This window comes from Salmo salar, chromosome 12, assembly GCF_965601325.2.
Source record: "Salmo salar chromosome 12, fSalSal1, whole genome shotgun sequence".
Classification (NCBI taxonomy): Eukaryota; Metazoa; Chordata; class Actinopteri; order Salmoniformes; family Salmonidae; genus Salmo; species Salmo salar.
The window spans coordinates 87,273,475-87,291,188 of NC_138302.1; the positions used below are offsets into that span (position 1 = coordinate 87,273,475).

General features: G+C 40.6%; 1 protein-coding gene across 2 annotated transcripts; it reads right to left on the minus strand.

Moving 5' to 3' along the window:
* Positions 1 to 6,670: 6,670 nt before the first annotated feature.
* On the minus strand, positions 6,671 to 17,342 carry LOC106565722 (dolichyl-diphosphooligosaccharide--protein glycosyltransferase subunit 2). Of its 2 annotated transcripts, XM_045691845.2 has the most exons (17): positions 17,223 to 17,342; positions 16,497 to 16,684; positions 16,221 to 16,316; positions 15,862 to 16,037; positions 15,576 to 15,651; positions 15,301 to 15,435; positions 14,801 to 14,977; positions 14,406 to 14,524; positions 14,145 to 14,250; positions 13,579 to 13,670; positions 13,345 to 13,459; positions 12,962 to 13,243; positions 10,800 to 10,895; positions 10,347 to 10,422; positions 9,153 to 9,282; positions 8,140 to 8,226; positions 7,012 to 7,340 (listed from the first exon to the last, which is right to left on the minus strand). In XM_045691845.2, exons 1-16 carry the CDS (start codon positions 17,263 to 17,265, stop codon positions 8,175 to 8,177), a joined length of 1,959 nt encoding a protein of 652 aa, XP_045547801.1. In that variant the 5' UTR covers positions 17,266 to 17,342; the 3' UTR covers positions 7,012 to 7,340; positions 8,140 to 8,174. The 2 variants fall into 2 exon arrangements, with proteins under 2 accessions (XP_013988611.2, XP_045547801.1); XM_014133136.3 differs by lacking the exon at positions 8,140 to 8,226 and having other exon boundaries at positions 6,671 to 7,340.
* Between the last annotated feature and the right edge of the window lie 372 nt (positions 17,343 to 17,714).

Sequence of the window (17,714 nt, forward strand, 5' to 3'; positions counted from 1 at the left end):
ATAACTATTGTCTATTGTTAGTCTCAGTGACCTTACTGACAATATCAACGTTTTATACATATCTAAATACATTGTTGGAGACAGTTTTCATGTCTTTCATTATGCAGACATTTGTTTATTAGATTATATTTCTCATTAAGAATACTGTTGTTTTAATTCTATATGGGTCCTGCTTTGCCTTGGTCCCGTGTTCTCTTAGGGGTCCTTGTTTTTAATTACAATATAGCAATTATGTTCTCGGCTCAATTACTTATAAGGTGGTTGTGGTCCCTGCCCTCCCGTGTGTTCTCCAGGTCCATATTTGGGAGCCCCTATACATTCAGGATGTAAGGCTTACTAGTTATGTCAAATGTTAGGAAGACCTGTTGGTTGTAACTAAAACTATTTTATTTTATTTTTTTGTATTCTTTTTTACATTTGACCCCATCTTTTCACATAATTTTTATTTGGGTCTTTTTAATTTAGCCTGTTGCTTGGCTCCCGCCACTTGGTAGCTCGGTGTATGTACAAATAAAAAGTAGCCAATTCAACCATTGATGGATGGTAACTAAAATAATGACAATGCATGCAGTCATGTTAAGGTTTTCAATGTTTTCTTGTCGGAGTTTTAGGGTTTTGCATATGACTGTGCATTATATTCCAGTGTTTTACTTGCTATATTGTATTTACTTCGCCACCATGGCCTTTTTCTTTTTTTTTTTTGCCTTTACCCCTCTTATCTCACCTCATTTGTTCACATTGTATATAGACTTATTTTTCTACTGTATTATTGACTGTATGTTTGTTTATTCCATGTGTTGTTGTATGTGTCGAACTGCTTTGCTTTTTTTGGGCCAGGTCGCAGTTGTAAATGAGAACTTGTTCGCAACATGCCTACCTGGTTAAATAAAAGGTGAAATAAATAAATAAATAAATATGATGTTGTAATAGGGAAGAGGATCAGATCCTGCCTATTGGTATTCTTGATCAATTATTGATCCATAAAAAGACACACATCGGTTATGGGTTAATTCCACAGCTGTTTGCATTGCATGGTAGTGTATTAGCATGGTATGAGACACGATAAATAATACAATTTAAGTAAAGTATAAATAAACAGTATTATCCTAAATTGAGAGGTGAAAAAAACATTTGTCACATCCACCTCAAAATCTTTCAGAATGTACCTGTTTTCAGTATAGAATGTCATGTATACAGATTATATTACACCTTTTGTGTTTTGTCTTAGTGATTGTTCTTTAGTAAATAGGAAACTCAACAGTGTGTTAGTCTGAGAAACATTATTTAGATAGTTGTCTTATGTTTTGTGAAACCTTGAAATGTACCTCAATGAGAAGTGATATTGTAACAACAGTTTTAACGAGGTAATTGTATCCAATATATATCTTTGCATGTTTGAATTAGAGCTCCTTAAAAATGTTTTCATCACTGCCTGTTAAACACATTCTTGTAAATTCAATGGTTAAATAGCCTTCTTTTTTTTTAAAACATACATGTAAATACCAAGAATTAATACCTATCATTCTTAAATAATATATATCTATATACACACATCACATTGAATATTCAACTCCCCTTCAAAAAAAAAAGTTCCATGAGGATGGATTCACAGATGATCTATTAGCTGCTCGGTATTCCGCTGTTCTGGGCTGTTGGCTGGTGTTTGGAGTTAGCCGTTAGTACAAAACCGTAGAATACCATCTGTTTCATCTGCTCCTCCGAAGTCGTTCAGAGTCCCTAATGCATCATGTACCCCTGTTTGTTGGCTGGCCGCTGTAAACACAAAAATAGCTTTTAAAATAGGGTGCCCACTTTTTGTTTTTAATGTATAAATATTATTATGGATTTTATTTTTGGATTTACGTCGAAAATAGTGTGATGGTGAAGGGCTACGTAAAGGACCGGGCGCAGTTTGCTTCTGAGAATCCCCGTCTAACGCTGTCGGTTCCCAATCAATTATGCCCAGGTAGCCTCTGGGTATCATACAGACGTTAGATAATATTAACAGGTATTTATACAAAATATATACAGTTTAACTTATAAGAATACGTGCATTTGACATATTACCTAAAAATCATTGTCCATCCATTTTAGAATATCGGTTAAAAAAAAAACAACATATAACTCCTGTTTAATATTACAATAATATCAAATGTTGAATATCCATACAATTCCCTGAAAATATCTAACCTACAAATCTAATATATTATTTTCACTAACTCACCTTCAGAAAGCTCCATTAGGACGGATTCCTCGATTATATTTTAGCTGTTCGGGGCTGATAACTCTTTGGGGCTGTTGGCCTGGAGTCTTGAGTTGCGCTTTAGCCTTTCGTACTCTAACGAGAGAGATATTCTGCAATGAGCTTACAGAGCGGGGGTGCCGTTTTTTAGGGCGACATCCTGTATGCAAAAAATGGTCATATAGTCCCCCCTCCCCCCCAGAATGTCTAGAGACCCAAAAAACCACAGGCGGGTGTCTCGACATATTCTGTCTGCCTGTATTTCCTTTTGATTTCCTAGCACAGCTTGGGGGTGTTCGTTGTAAATTTATATCCCGGGGTGGGGGACTGTTAGTATATGCGCTGATTAGAAATAACATATGTTTTAAACCGTAGGAGGTTGACGTGACAAGATATACACTGCTCAAAAAAATAAAGGGAACACTTAAACAACACAATGTAACTCCAAGTCAATCACACTTCTGTGAAATCAAACTGTCCACTTAGGAAGCAACACTGATTGACAATAAATTTCACAAGCTGTTGTGCAAATGGAATAGACAACAGGTGGAAATTATAGGCAATTAGCAAGACACCCCCAATAAAGGAGTGGTTCTGCAGGTGGGGACCACAGACCACTTCTCAGTTCCTATGCTTCCTGGCTGATGTTTTGGTCACTTTTGAATGCTGGCGGTGCTTTCACTCTAGTGGTAGCATGAGACGGAGTCTACAACCCACACAAGTGGCTCAGGTAGTGCAGTTCATCCAGGATGGCACATCAATGCGAGCTGTGGCAAGAAGGTTTGCTGTGTCTGTCAGCGTAGTGTCCAGAGCATGGAGGCACTACCAGGAGACAGGCCAGTACATCAGGAGACGTGGAGGAGGCCGTAGGAGGGCAACAACCCAGCAGCAGGACCGCTACCTCCGCCTTTGTGCAAGGAAGAGCAGGAGGAGCACTGCCAGAGCACTGCAAAATGACCTCCAGCAGGCCACAAATGTGCATGTGTCTGCTCAAACGGTCAGAAACAGACTCCATGAGGGTGGTATGAGGGCCCGACGTCCACAGGTGGGGGTTGTGCTTACAGCCCAACACCGTGCAGGACGTTTGGCATTTGCCAGAGAACACCAAGATTGGCAAATTCGCCACTGTGCTCTTCACAGATGAAAGCAGGTTCACACTGAGCACATGTGACAGACGTGACAGAGTCTGGAGACGCCGTGGAGAACGTTCTGCTGCCTGCAACATCCTCCAGCATGACTGGTTTGGTGGTGGGTCAGTCATGGTGTGGGGTGGCATTTCTTTGGGGGGCCGCACAGCCCTCCATGTGCTCGCCAGAGGTAGCCTGACTGCCATTAGGTACCGAGATGAGATCCTCAGACCCCTTGTGAGACCATATGCTGGTGCGGTTGGCCCTGGGTTCCTCCTAATGCAAGACAATGCTAGACCTCATGTGGCTGGAGTGTGTCAACAGTTCCTGCAAGAGGAAGGCATTGATCCTATGGACTGGCCCTCCCGTTCCCCAGACCTGAATCCAATTGAGCACATCTGGGACATCATGTCTCGCTCCATCCACCAACGTCACGTTGCACCACAGACTGTCCAGGAGTTGGCGGATGCTTTAGTCCAGGTCTGGGAGGGGATCCCTTAGGAGACCATCCGCCACCTCATCAGGAGCATGCCCAGGCGTTGTAGGGAGGTCATACAGGCACGTGGTGGCCACACACACTACTGAGCCTAATTTTGACTTGTTTTAAGGACATTACATCAAAGTTGGATCAGTCTGTAGTGTGGTTTTCCACTTTAATTTTGAGTGTGACTCCAAATCCAGACCTCCATGGGTTGATAAATTGGATTTCCATTGATTATTTTTTGTGTGATTTTGTTGTCAGCACATTCAACTATGTAAAGAAAAAAAATATTTAATAAGATTATTTCATTCATTCAGATCTAGGATGTGTTATTTTAGTGTTCCCTTTATTTTTTTGAGCAGTGTATTATGCCTGGGCTGTTGGACTTTTTAGCCCCCACATCGATGGGAATGAGATAAATACGTATTTGAAAGGCGTATCTAAAGTGCCCAAGCCCAATTGAAGATCCTAAACAATCCTAAACAACATACCTACTTTTATTTTAATTTTTTTTTGGTTTCAAAAGCCACGCATGCAGAGACACACACCCCACCACCCCCTTTTTGTTTTGAAACACACACACCTACACTCCCGCACACGCACACACCACCCACGCACGCACACATCTTTCCGGAATCCTTTTTTCTCAGGGCCAGGCAAGGGGATAGCTCGAAAATGAGAGTCCCTTCGTTAAAGGTGAGATTCTTTAAAACCATTTTATTTAATTCATAATATTTAGTACAGACCTTTTTAAAAACAGCTTGTAATCACTGAAACATTTTTACTATGCAATATTGAAACATGCATTAATGTTTTTTATGTATAAACAATGTTTGTACATCAGGTCAGCCACCATTACCGGGCACAGTACTACACTTTTTAATAACCTTTAATGTTTCTAACATGTTGTTGTAGGAAAGACTATTCGTATAAAATAAGACATTGCATTTCTCTGCGACAGACCCGGGCGAGAGAGAAATGACAGATTCCCGTTCGTTAAGGGGTGAGATATAGCATTTAAAACCCTTTATTAAATTGTAAATCTTTAGTACAGACCTTTTAAAAAAAATGTACTGTTCCTTTTTTACAGATAAAGGGCCCGGCTATAGGTTTAACCCTGACATCCTGCCGTTTCCAATTCCACCCCGTCGTCATGACAGGCTCTCTTTCTAGCAGGATATCCCACACAAGCCCCTGATCCGTAAGTTTTCCAGGCACAATGTAGTTCACATCCAGACAGGCTTTGGAAAATACATACCAACTAATAGATTTTTGTAGCATCTCTACTATGTCTGTCATGTTACTGGGGTCTTTTTTTAAGTCAATAAACATGTGTGTAGAGTATACACTTTTGTTTCACAGTAAATTTGTTTAAGACCACCAAGAAACACCTGATTTATCCCACAGCATTAATTAATAAGCTGGGTAGAAAATGAGTCTGTTTAAGTCAGAAGTAAAGGCCTTTCAAAAAGAGGCTGGCATGATTGACTGTGACAGCCCCCACCCTGGAGAGCATCTCTCCTTTGATCCCCTATCTAGGAAAATCACCTGTTGTTTGGGTATCGTTATGTATGTATGCCCCCCATTGTTGAATTGTTTAGATAAAAAACATTTTTTCAAACACCCCTGCAGAGAGAGAGAGAGAGACACACACACACACACACACACACACACACACACACACACACACACACACACACACACACAGACACACAGACACACAAACACAATCCCATTCCTGCTTCATAGACAACAACCCTAAGAGCAATAAAATAGGTGGGGTGTGGGGGCCATCCTCTTTGAAATGTTCAAACTCAACCCCCCCCCCCCCCCCCATTGTCTTACATTACCAATAACATATGATATTTATGCCTCAAATTTTTCACTCATTATTCACAATTTGTTCATGATTATGCATAATCATGGTAGCATCCAAATTAATGTGGAAGTGTTCAGAAGTGTTCACTCTTATTTACAATAAAAGTGACTACAAAATGACAAAATACATTATTTACCATTCATTTCTATTAGGCACAAAATAATATGAAACACAACCAAAACAAACTGCAAATGCATCCAACAAGTTTGTAGAGTCACAAGCTAGATGTAGTCATTGCGTGCTAGGAATATTGGACCAAATACTAAACCTCTGACAAAATGACTTGATACATCAAGTGCTTCCATTTCTAAACGGTAAAACAGATTAAAAATATCCTCAAATAAAAGGTGACATTATGTACTGTCGCCTCACATAAAACATTTTCTCAAATCCAAAATGCTGGAGTATAGAGCTAAATTAAAAGTTTTAGCTTCACTGTCCAAATAAATACATGAGTACATAGTGTACATTGCCAATTTGTCATCTGTGAAGTGTGTTGTCACATGGAAATGCATTTTAGGATTTGACTGACATTCCTACTTACGGTTCTCTTCCAGACTTCTACGTAGCGAATGTAAGCGAGGACAAAGTATGTATCTGGCTACCTCCGACCCTAAACACCACTCTTCAAATGACCTGAAAGTGTGTGTGTGTGTGTGTGTGTGAGTGTGTGAGTATAATGATACTTTCTTTTTTTGAGGAAAAAAAAGAAAATGCTTTTTCCTATCAATGCTTAGAGTTCATATTAACACATTGCTCAGTTCATACACTACTCTGCCAAACACAATTGTACTGAAGAACGTAACCGCAGTTTTCACAAAGCAGAGTTTGTTTCCTTCATCCAATACATTTATTGCAAAAGCACTATTAAGTACTTTTAAAAAATATATTACAACACTACAAAGGGTGTATTGCACCCAGAAGAAAAAGCAGTACACATATTAATCCCCATTTCTTTATTTATTTCATTACAAAAACATGTGATTTTTTTAGAATTGCCCATCAAAATGTTGTTCTAGAGGGGGTTAGGTCTTTATTGTAAGGGGAAAATAGCTCACACCCTCCACATGTAATTCATTGAGAAGACAAGCATACATTACAGACTTATGATGAACATGTCAGTGAAGCCACCATCAATAAACTTCCATCAAAAGGCCTTGTAAAAAAAAAAAAAAAAAAATCAATGGCTTACTTCTTGGCGCACCTTTTGATACATAGCAGTGGTAAGATGGGCACAGAGAACCTGGAACGTACAAAAAAAACTAATCCATCCCAATTACATTATGAAACCACAAATGATATCCCCAAGCCCGTTGTGAAAAAAAAAGGCATTTGCAAAACAGTCACAGAAAAATGCAGTGCAAGGATGGTTAGCATTCCAGCCCTCAGTAGGAGTATTGTGTCAGTGAGAGTCTGTCCGGACCCTCTACCAACACCTTTGACTATAACATTTATTATTTTCAGGTTGAAAAAGAAAATTTTAACTGCATTTCAAATTGTCCATTGGATTCATGGAATAACCTCTGACAGTCTGATGGTTGACGATGTGTCAAACGAATCCTTGAAAACCAAAAACTAAGCATCTTTAAATCTTGTCATTTACTTGCAAGTCTGCAAGAGAAGAAAATACATACATTAGAATGTTTGTTGTACACTTTAAACAATCATCTAATTTAAAGCCTGTTAACTGAATGACAAGTCCTGGATACATGTTCAACACATCTGATGTATAAAACCTCCTCATGCATTTCTTTACAGCATAAAGATGAAGTGTACAGGACTTTCTCAGCAACACAACATGAACTGCAGAACAATCAGGATGACATAGGTTAATTCTGAGCTCAGCCAATGATGACACACCACACACGTTGCATCTGAGAATAACTATGTACAATGGCAGGCAATATGAAGATTAATAAAAATGGTGACAGACAGGATGTTAAAGGTGATAGAGCTGGGTGATATGGACAAAAATCCATATCGCAATAAATTGCCTGAACTGATGCAATAAAGATAAATAGAGCGCTGGGTTAATAACAATGTGCACCAGAGCTTATTTTATTTTCCTTTAAACTACTACTAGTTTGATGTTTGTAGCCATCAATTGTCCCATTAACAAATAACCCATAGTAGCAAACTCATTTCAATTTCACATCTCTCTAGTATAGGCTACTTATCGTAATGAACGATATCAGCAACATGCCTGCGATGAGTGATCGGTATGGTTGGTGTCGATCACTTTTGGTTTATAGTCCCAGCTTTAAAAGATGAGCAGGTGATTTTGTGGTGGGATGAGCAAGATGCTGGCCAGAACACTAGACAGAGTGTGAGCCCTGACTGCACCACACAGCCATGCATTATACAGGGCAATGGGGATGCACTGGGATGCAGTCCATAGAGATGCCCTTACTTCAGCCTGGCCCTTTGTTATTAGAAAACAGGCCTTTACCGTAGGCTCCTATACTTTGCCAACCTACTACTTTGCTCTGCGGCAATCCTGAAAAAGAGAAATGTAGCAAGGAGTACACAGGAGAGTTAAGGAGACAGGCAGTCACTATAGGAGACAGTGGCTAAAGAAAGAAAAGCAAGTCAGGCAAGCAGAAACAAGTCAAGATTCATCAACTGTGAAATTAAATCCACTGACAACACATCAACCAGAAGGATCATTAGACTAGCAAATGGTTTAAAGGACCCGGTTAGAAAATGGCATGAACAAGGTGCAGTAATTCCACAGTAAAACTGACCAAATAGACCTTGACGTCTTCAGCCAGCGACACACGTATTACCTCTGTGTCTCTATGGCCTTTGGAGAGATCTACATGTTGAAGGATTGAGGGGATTCACCCACACGGTGCAATCTGGCCAGGCCCTCATGGTCCCAGTGGTTATACGCTCTACAGTGGAGGCTCCACTCTTCTGCTAGCCCGGCACAGCCAGGGGGGTCACACACACCAAGGGGGCAGTGCGCCACCGTAGGCTCTTACACACCCTCTCAAGGGCCCTGAGTGAACAGTAGTCAGCCACATCTCTGACAACCAACAAAGCGGTCCAAAAGCCCCAGAGTCCTTGTCATATTAAAAGCCCCAGAGTCCTTGTCATTAAAAATAGGTCAAACTTCCTGCCTGTGGTCGAGAGCTCTCCAGAAAGAAACCCTGACAGTCTGTGTTGCGATCGCTAACAGGAGCCATACCTAACATAGGGCTCTACAGTGTGACCATTTTACTTGCATATGCGCCTATATATATTTGGCTGCGCGGCCTGGCATTTTTTATTTATGAGCACCTAGAGAAATGAAGGATTCTAGCTTAAGTACCTGAAACATGTTTAATTGTGCTCCTAAATTTCTTCCTGTGCGCCAACATTTCTTCTAATTTTCACACGTTCTCCTTGTAAAAAAGGTCAGTGTAGAGCTCTGGTCCTTACCTCTTCACTGCTTTCTGGGCCAGCATGCGGTTTCCAGCCAGGAAGGTGAGACTGCCGATGATGGCCAGGTACTTGAGGGTCTGGAACATGTTGAGGTGAGTCCAGTAGACGTACATCAGACCCAGCATGCCTGAAACAAGAACAGAGTAAAGGTGACCAACTAGGAAAAAGATATACACCGCCTTCAGAAAGTTCACACCCCTTGACTTTATCCACATTGTTGTGTTACAGCTTGAATCATTTTTTTTTTTATTAAGATTTGCACTTTCACATTATGGGGTATTGTGACATTGTTCGTGGAACATTTTCAAAATGAATAAACAATTAAAAGCCGAAATGTCTTGAGTCAATAATTATTATTATATTAGAGGAAGGAAACTGCTCAGGGATTTCACCATGAGGCCAATGGTAATTTTAAAACAGTTACAGAGTTTAATGGCTGTGATATGAGAAAATTGAGGATGAATCAACACTGTAGTTACTCCACAATACTAACCTAAATGACAAAGTGAAGAGAAGGAAGCCTGTACAGAATAGAACATATTCCAAAACATGCATCCTGTTCGCAACAAGGCACTTAAGTAATACTGCAAAAAAAAAATTGGGCAAAGAAATAAACTTTTTGTCCTTAATAAAATGAGTTATGTTTTGGGCAAATCCAACACAAAACATCCCTGAGTACCACTCTTCAAATGTTCAAGCATGGTGGTAACTGCATCATGTTATGGGTACTGGAGTTGCTTACCAAGACAACATTGAATGTTCCAGAGTGAATAGTTACAGTTTTGACTTTAAACTACAGCAAGACATGAAAATGGCTTTCTAGCAACAATCAAAAACCAACTTGACAGAGCATGAATCATTTTTTTTATTATAAAAAAAAAAAGGGTAAATATTGTACAATCCAGGTGTGTAAATTGCTTAAGAGACTTACACAAAAAGACTCACAGCTGTAATCACTGCCAAATGTGTTTCTAACATGTATTGTCTCTGGGAGTGAATACTTATCTAATCAAGATATATTAGTGTTCTATTATTCATTTAAAAAAAAGTATAGAATTTTTGTAACAACAAAATGTGGAAAAAGTCAAGGGGTGTAAATACTTTCTGAAGGCACTGTATCTGTGGAGTGACAATGCCAGTAGTTTCTATTGTAATCTTAGACTCAGAACTACATCATTGCTCAGTACTCACATGCGTGGCCCACATGGAAGAGCACAGAGCTGGGGGAGAGGCTGAAGTTTGAGATGTTGGCCCCGAGTTTGAACCACTGAACAGAGAGGGGGAGAGAAGAATAAACTATACCACAACAATACAAAAACCACAACAGTACAAAGGGTCTGAAAATAGATTGTCCAGGTAGCACACAATGCAGTGATCCAAGCCTTACACAGTAAGGACAATGTCATCACTCAAAACTGTAAATGTCAAAGAAAATACATAAAATGTCATACAGCATTGCTATTGCAATTTCAAATTAAAACCAGTGTTGAGGTAAATCAAAAACCTAGGCTCATTCAGGATGTACAAAGGCTTTATTCTAAGCCTGGGTAAATACAAGAAACAGACAGAAGAGAGGCAGATTTGAACCCTTTCTAAAAGGTTACCATTGAACAATTCCAAACAGAGAAGTAAAGCGAGCCTCACCAGAATAAGCAGCAGGAGGAACGGTGAGAGGACGAGGGCTGTGAAGGTGTTGGACACCACTGTGGGTGGCTTCTTCTCAGGCTCCCGGAACAAGTGCTACAGAGGAGGAGAATATCATTCGTCCAGTTATTTACCCATTTATTATACAACGGGTGGGTCTAATCCTGATTGGTTAAAACTGCATAGCAGCCGGTGTCTATTCCACAAGTTACCACCAGCTAAATCTATGAAGTTAAAATGCCTATTTACTCTGTTCCATCTGACTGCGCAATTCATTGTCTCATCAGCCCAGCCAAGCAATTTATAAACTTGATCTCCACTATATAAAGCATCTAGACATCTCACATTTAGTTTTCAACAACCAAGATGTATAAACATTGCTGTCTTTCTCTCCAACATTGTTTCAATATTCAAATTCGATCTCCAGCTGTCCTGTAGTAATGAATGTGTCGGGATAAGACCGACAGGAAGGCAGCTTTTTATGGATGTATATACACAAAGAAAATGTCAATTGAAAAAAGATCAAACTAAACAATGTGCAGCTAGTTTGCAGTAATTCCAGTGTGAAGTTATTGTGTTAGCTGTGTTGTTGAATAGCTCCTCTAAACAAGTGTCCTGATGAGTGAGCACATTTACTATGCGCGCCTCATTAGCTCATTGTTATGGACGTGTCCAAATAAATGTCACTAGAAACAGCTTAAACAAATGCGGCTACTTTGCTGTTATTCTGTTTTTTTGACGTGACTACCGTAAATTCCGGACTATAAGCCGCAACTTTTTTCCCACACTTTGAACCTCGCGGCTTAAACAATGACGCAGCTAATATATGGATTTTTCCCGCTTTCAATTTATTTATTTTTATTTTTTTAAAACACATTCTGTGACGTGCTCAGTTTTTTGGCGGCATGAAGCTTTCATTAGACCAATGAAATTGCCGAACGGGTTAAGGTCAAACAACTTTTTTGTTTACTGTTTAGATTAAATCGAGCGCTCTCAAACTTCCCATCATTCTGATTACGGTAGTCATTTTGTCACCCTCATCATGGTAAAGACACGGAGAAATGCATATGATGCAGCTTTCAAGTTGAAGGCGATTGATCTGGCTGTTGGAAAAGGAAATAGAGCTGCTGCACGGGAGCTTGGTCTTAATGAGTCGATGATAAGACGTTGGAAACAGCAGCGTGAGGAATTGACTCTGTGCAAAAAGACAACTAAAGCTTACTGCTATTTTTTTATTTTTTGTTACAAGCCGTGTTTCGTTAAAGCCTATTTATTTTTGTTACAAGCCGTGTTTCGTTAAAGCCTATTTATTTTTTGTTACAAGCCGTGTTTCGTTAAAGCCTATTTATTTTTTGTTACAAGCCGTGTTTCGTTAAAGCCTATTTATTTTTTGTTACAAGCCGTGTTTCGTTAAAGCCTATTTATTTTTTGTTACAAGCCGTGTTTCGTTAAAGCCTGTGTAAAGTTATTTTGTTTCAATGTACCGGTAGGCACCTGCGGCTTATAGACATGTGCGGCTTATTTATGTTCAAAATAATATATATATTTTTTAATTCAGTGGGTGCAGCTTATATTCAGGTGCGCTTAATAGTTCGGAAATTACAGTAAGTTAGCCCTGGTTTGCTAGCTAGCAAGTAAGGGATAATTACGTTGCCAGCCAGTATGGAAATAGAACATTTAGAACAAACGACTGGGTTGCGTCCATAGATACAGAACAAAAAGACTGAATGACTGGGTTGCGTCTCTAGCAACCAAACCGATAGAACAAACGACCAGCCGGCTTGGGTAGCAACCCTAGATTTGTATTGGGACTAAATCTTGTGGAAGGATGAAATAGTATGAATAAATTCATCAAAATAATGTTAATGAAAATGTCAATCAGTATTTGAATATGTTGTTAACCCGTTGTATCAGGGTGATAATGCCCGAGAAGCCGGTGTTGGAGTATATATATTGGCACGGTTTGCCAATATATCAAAACACCAGCTTCTCGGGCATTATCACTTAACTAGTTTATCTATCAGCGACTACGCACCAGAGTTAGATTTATCTCATCTTCATTAGTCATTTCAAGCTATGACTAGTAGCCTCAAGAGTAGCGAAACAGCTAAATGTTACATCACAATGTTAAATTATATGCAAGTGTTTGGCTTGTTGTTAACCTGAATATCTGGTTTGGGCATGTAAAGGGTCTTGGACTGGATGGCTGCTGGGGCCTCCTCATCAAGGAACTTCAGGACAACATCAGCCACGTTCCACAGAATGGGGTTCTCCAAGGTGGCGTCTCCCACGATGAGGTGGAGGACATAGGTCCCAGACATGGAGTCAAACTCAGACTTCCTCTCTGCTGTGTCCAGCTCAAACTTATAAAGGTTCTTACTGTCAGGCTCAGCAACAAACACAACCTCCTGGCCAGTTTTCTGATTGTGAAACCTCACAAAGGTCTGTAAAGAAAAACAAAATACCCTCAAGAGGTGTAGCACAATGCAATGTTGACAGAATGAGAGCAGAACATAAAAATGTTGACACAGGAAAAGCTAAATACCTGGTGGGGCGTGAGCTCTACTCCAGTGATGACATCCACTAACTGGAAAGTCATGGCAAAGTTCTGATGGCTGTCTGCAGTAAAGGAGCCCTTGGCCTTGAAGGGATAGTCGACCCTGAAAATGACATACGTTAGATTTATTTTGTGTGGCTATGGGTAAGGACAACCTCTGTGTTACGGGTCTCACAAGGGCAGTTTTAAAAGGCCTTCATATACGTGGTTGGGCTCTCTTACCTGGATGTCTTGGTGCCGATGCTCTGGTCCTTATCCACTACAGAGAGGTCCATATTAGTGATGGCTACCTCAGTGGACACCTTCACTTTCAGCTGAAGGCAGGTGGAGAGAGAGATGAAGGAATTAAATGGAATTCATATGATGAAATTCAAATGAAGCAGAGTGATTGTCACATGTATGGTGAGTCAGAGAAAGCTAAAGTAAATGCTAAAGGTTAATAGTTTTGTTACCTGGTCAAGTAATATAAAATGTTATGTACGTTAATGAAAAAGGCTACTTTGTAAGAATAACCTTCCTTGGCAAGCACAATGAACTGCTAACCTGACAAATCCCAAAGAGGCAACTCTGACTTAACTTCCAACAACTACAACATTTAGACTAATTGATGGTTCTCAAAATAACAAATCCAAAACTATAGGCCTTCTTTAGTTGGTATTGTGTGTACCATGCCCCCATTTAAGAAAATGCTAAACTACCAAATACTATATAGAAGATTGTTTATGTTACATCTATGTGGGTACCAAATGATTCCCAATAAATGTCTCTTGAACAGAAGACAAGCTCACCTCAACCTGATTGGCAACCAATCGGCTGTCCCCGGTGACAGCCACAGTAAACTGGTAATATCCACTGGCTGGCTGGCTAGCCATGAAGTTCAGTTCAAAAATGCCACTGTAAAACAGTTGGAAATAATTATTACAAACACTACAACGCTGACATACAAATAACATACATGAACAGCAGAGACATTTCCTTGACTGCAAAGATTTGATTAAAGCTTGGATTCTATAACACTCAATACTAATCAGTCTGTCTACCATACTTACTCTCTGAGGGAGAAAGGTGCCTGGCTGAGTACAACACTCTTAGAGGCTACAGCTTGAGCAGATTCCACCAGCACATTGGCTGAGGCAAGAGGATTGGACAGGATGTCTGTCACCAGAAGCTGTAGGTAAAGACAAGGAGGCAGATAAAGGGTCAGTGAAAAGAAAATGTGGTGGAGACCATTGCCCAGTGGTGGACTAGCAAGGGCACTGCACCTTTTGCTCATCAAGGTCCACTAGGGTTCATGTCAACAAGGTTAGGCCTCAAGTAAGAAACAACACTATTCATGTGACATCATTCAAATGTGTTTCCAATTGATGACATCTAAATCATATACTTTATTTTTTGTTGTTATGTCACTGGATGATAAACACTGGAGTAGTAGAGGAGAGCATACATGCAGGATTGGCTGGCTGTGGGAGACTGTGGCAGGCCCCTGGGTGCTGACGATGACTGGCACGTGGAAGCGGTTGCTGGAGAGGGCAGCAGCAGCACAGGCTACGCTGAACGCCTCAGACAGGGAATCCCAGGACTTCTTACTGAACACAGAGTTCACCAGCTGGATCACCTGGTCCTGTGGGTATAACAGCTCACATTAGTTCCACATTTATAGTAATCTGATAAGATAGCTGGGGTTTCAAGTTTTATTGTCACGTGCACAAGTACACTGAAAATCCTTTCTTGCTTGCTCTTTCCCAACAATGCAGTAATTGATATCAGTAGTACTATTTGTTTTGTAAAAGTCAAGTAGAGCAAAAAGACACGAGAAATATAAAATAAACAGGAGAAAGTAAGCAAGCTACTCTGGAGTTCCATTGCAGAGATCTAATACAGAACACATGATCAGGAAAAAGTCACCCCCCTCTACCACCCACATAAATGGTGACAGCAGGTTACCTCTTTCAGAGGAGGCTCCGTGTCCGTATGGTCTGACAGTGTGTAGGCTGCTGTCACAAAGAGGGCGGTCGCCTCAAGTCCCTCCTCAAACTGGAGGTACACTCCACCCAAGTCATCCAATCGTGCTGCCAGATCCTTACGAGGGAGAGAAAGGTTCATATACAACATCTCTGCTTGAGAAACCAGTTTGCGTGTGAGAAATTTGCAACTTTGTAAAGTAATTCACCTGACAAAACCTGTAGCACAGCACCACCTGGTGGACTTGTGAAACTCACCTCAATCTCCTCCAGGATTCCTCCGAGCTCAGCCTGCTGGGAGAGACGGGTGGCAGTCTGGAGTGCAGTAGTGATCCTGTACAGAGAGACAAGAAAAAACAGTCACTTTACTATGACAAAACGGTGCCAAGTCTTTAGATCAATGGCCATAGGAATGCGTTATCTGTTCAAAAGCGAAGTTTGTTAGAAAGGACAAAGTAACAATGAAGTTCCTAAACCCAAATGATCAAAGAAACGATTCAGCAGCAAGTCTGTTCCATCTGCCAGGCCAGCGGGTATTACTCACGCCAAGACGTTGTCCTCCTTGGCAATACGGGCGACGAGGGCAGCGACGACTTCCTGTGAAGCCAGAGGAAGCCCCAGGGAACTGAGGGCACTGACAGCTCTGAAGATCTGTGTCACTGTAGAGTCCTCGCTGACTGCTGCCAGAAGGATGTCACGGGTCTCGTTGGATACTGGCATCTAAATAAGTCATTAATAAAGAGGGAGAACACAGAGCTAAGCGAGGACTTCACTGGCAGAGCATCCAAAACCACCATCATAAGTCTTAATTCCATGCAAGCCACCATTTATGTTACTGGAAGAGCAAATTACATGTTTTTTGTTGTTGTCATACATAAGTAAGCTCCCTATAGGACTACTTACCTCACAGTCTGAGATGGCCTGACTGGCCTCAGCAGCAAAGAAGAGGGAGTCGACACTCATGGGGTCCAATTGGGCCTTCAGAAACTGACAGGCATCCTGCAAAATAAAAAACAAGTATTTAATAAGGCAACAAGCTGTACAGTAAAACACATAGGTAAACATTGTGGTGATTATGGAAGTGAATAGCCTAAGGTAACTAAACATGCCATAGGCTACACGTTTTGGATACAACAGTCAAGCCTCTTTCCTTCAATAATTAGAAGCTAATTTTCTTACATTTTCATCAGCAACTGAGGCTCCAAGCTTGCTCAAACCAACAATGGAGTAGTATGCTGATGCCAGGTCTGTGAAGGGTTGGCTCAGGAGGCCTTTAAGTCTCTCCACGTCTGACAGGGAGAGGTGATGGGATGGGGTCAGCGCCTGGGCCCCGAGAGCCACGGTGAGGAGGACCAAGCAGAACACACCTGTGGGGACACATGCATGATGGTTACAGCCAGGTCAGTAGGAGAGGGAAGATTGCAACTATTTGAGTTCCCATTTTAGAAGTGTAAACTTGTTCGTAGTCTCGATCATGCAACCATTGCACAGCAACCGATGCAAAAGACTCAATTTCTTAACTAGAGGAACCAGCTAGAAAGCTAGCTAACCAGCTAACGTGAGCGATATATTTTACACAAGCTCACTAACGTTGGCAATCATAATCCAGACAACGTACATTTGTATACAATCCAATGGTATTCATTGTGATGTACATGTAAGGTACATGTATAGCAATATCTAGTTAGCTACGAGTCTACGACATCCTAGCTACCTGCTAACGTTAGCTTCCACATTGGTCCTGTCACTCCAGCCTGGGGTCCAGGCGTTACGTACCTGCACGCACCATTTGTAGACTTTGGCAATATCAAAATCAGCGCAAGACGAAATTACAAAATTTGAGTGGCAACTAGTAATAATAAGTTTATTTCGATCGTATTTAGAAACAAAACGCTTTATACTTACGAGGCTGGGCCATGTCCACTCCAATGATGTATAGACAGGTCATTGGCCCACTCTTGTCGTCTAATGTATCGTCACCTAAGAGCCGCAATTGCTTCCGGGTTCCAAGCCTTGGAGACTACCATTTCAAAGACATGGGGTGGAAATTGCATTTTCAGACTTGGTATGTGTTATTATTAAACAACCACCTATCACAAAACGTATTATTTCCCAAATATATTACAATAAAATAACATTTTAAAATCATATATCCTCAGATGCTGTTTTATGAAATGTCAAATCTGACAGCTAGTGTCGTTACCCCTAGTCATAAAATTGGTTAAAACTAACTGCTGCAAATGAATGAACGCGTTCTGGATATCAGAACCAGAGGGTTATTGGACATGTCTGAATGTGGGTCAGAAAAACAAAACAAAAAATGTATATCAAATAATCGGGTATAATCTGTGCAAATGTTATACATTTACGTTCTATTTCAGTGCCTTTCAAACGTTA

What these genes read in the sequence shown, in the direction of transcription:
- LOC106565722 (XM_045691845.2), bottom strand. Translation starts at nt 17,265, where the DNA reads ATGACCTGTCTATACATCATTGGAGTGGACATGGCCCAGCCTC. An exon ending in AGTGGACATGGCCCAGCCTC is followed by an intron (nt 16,685 to 17,222) that starts GTAAGTATAAAG and finishes GTGTCCCCACAG; the next exon opens with GTGTGTTCTGCTTGGTCCTC. An exon ending in GCACCTTTCTCCCTCAGAGA is followed by an intron (nt 14,251 to 14,405) that starts GTAAGTATGGTA and finishes ACTGTTTTACAG; the next exon opens with TGGCATTTTTGAACTGAACT.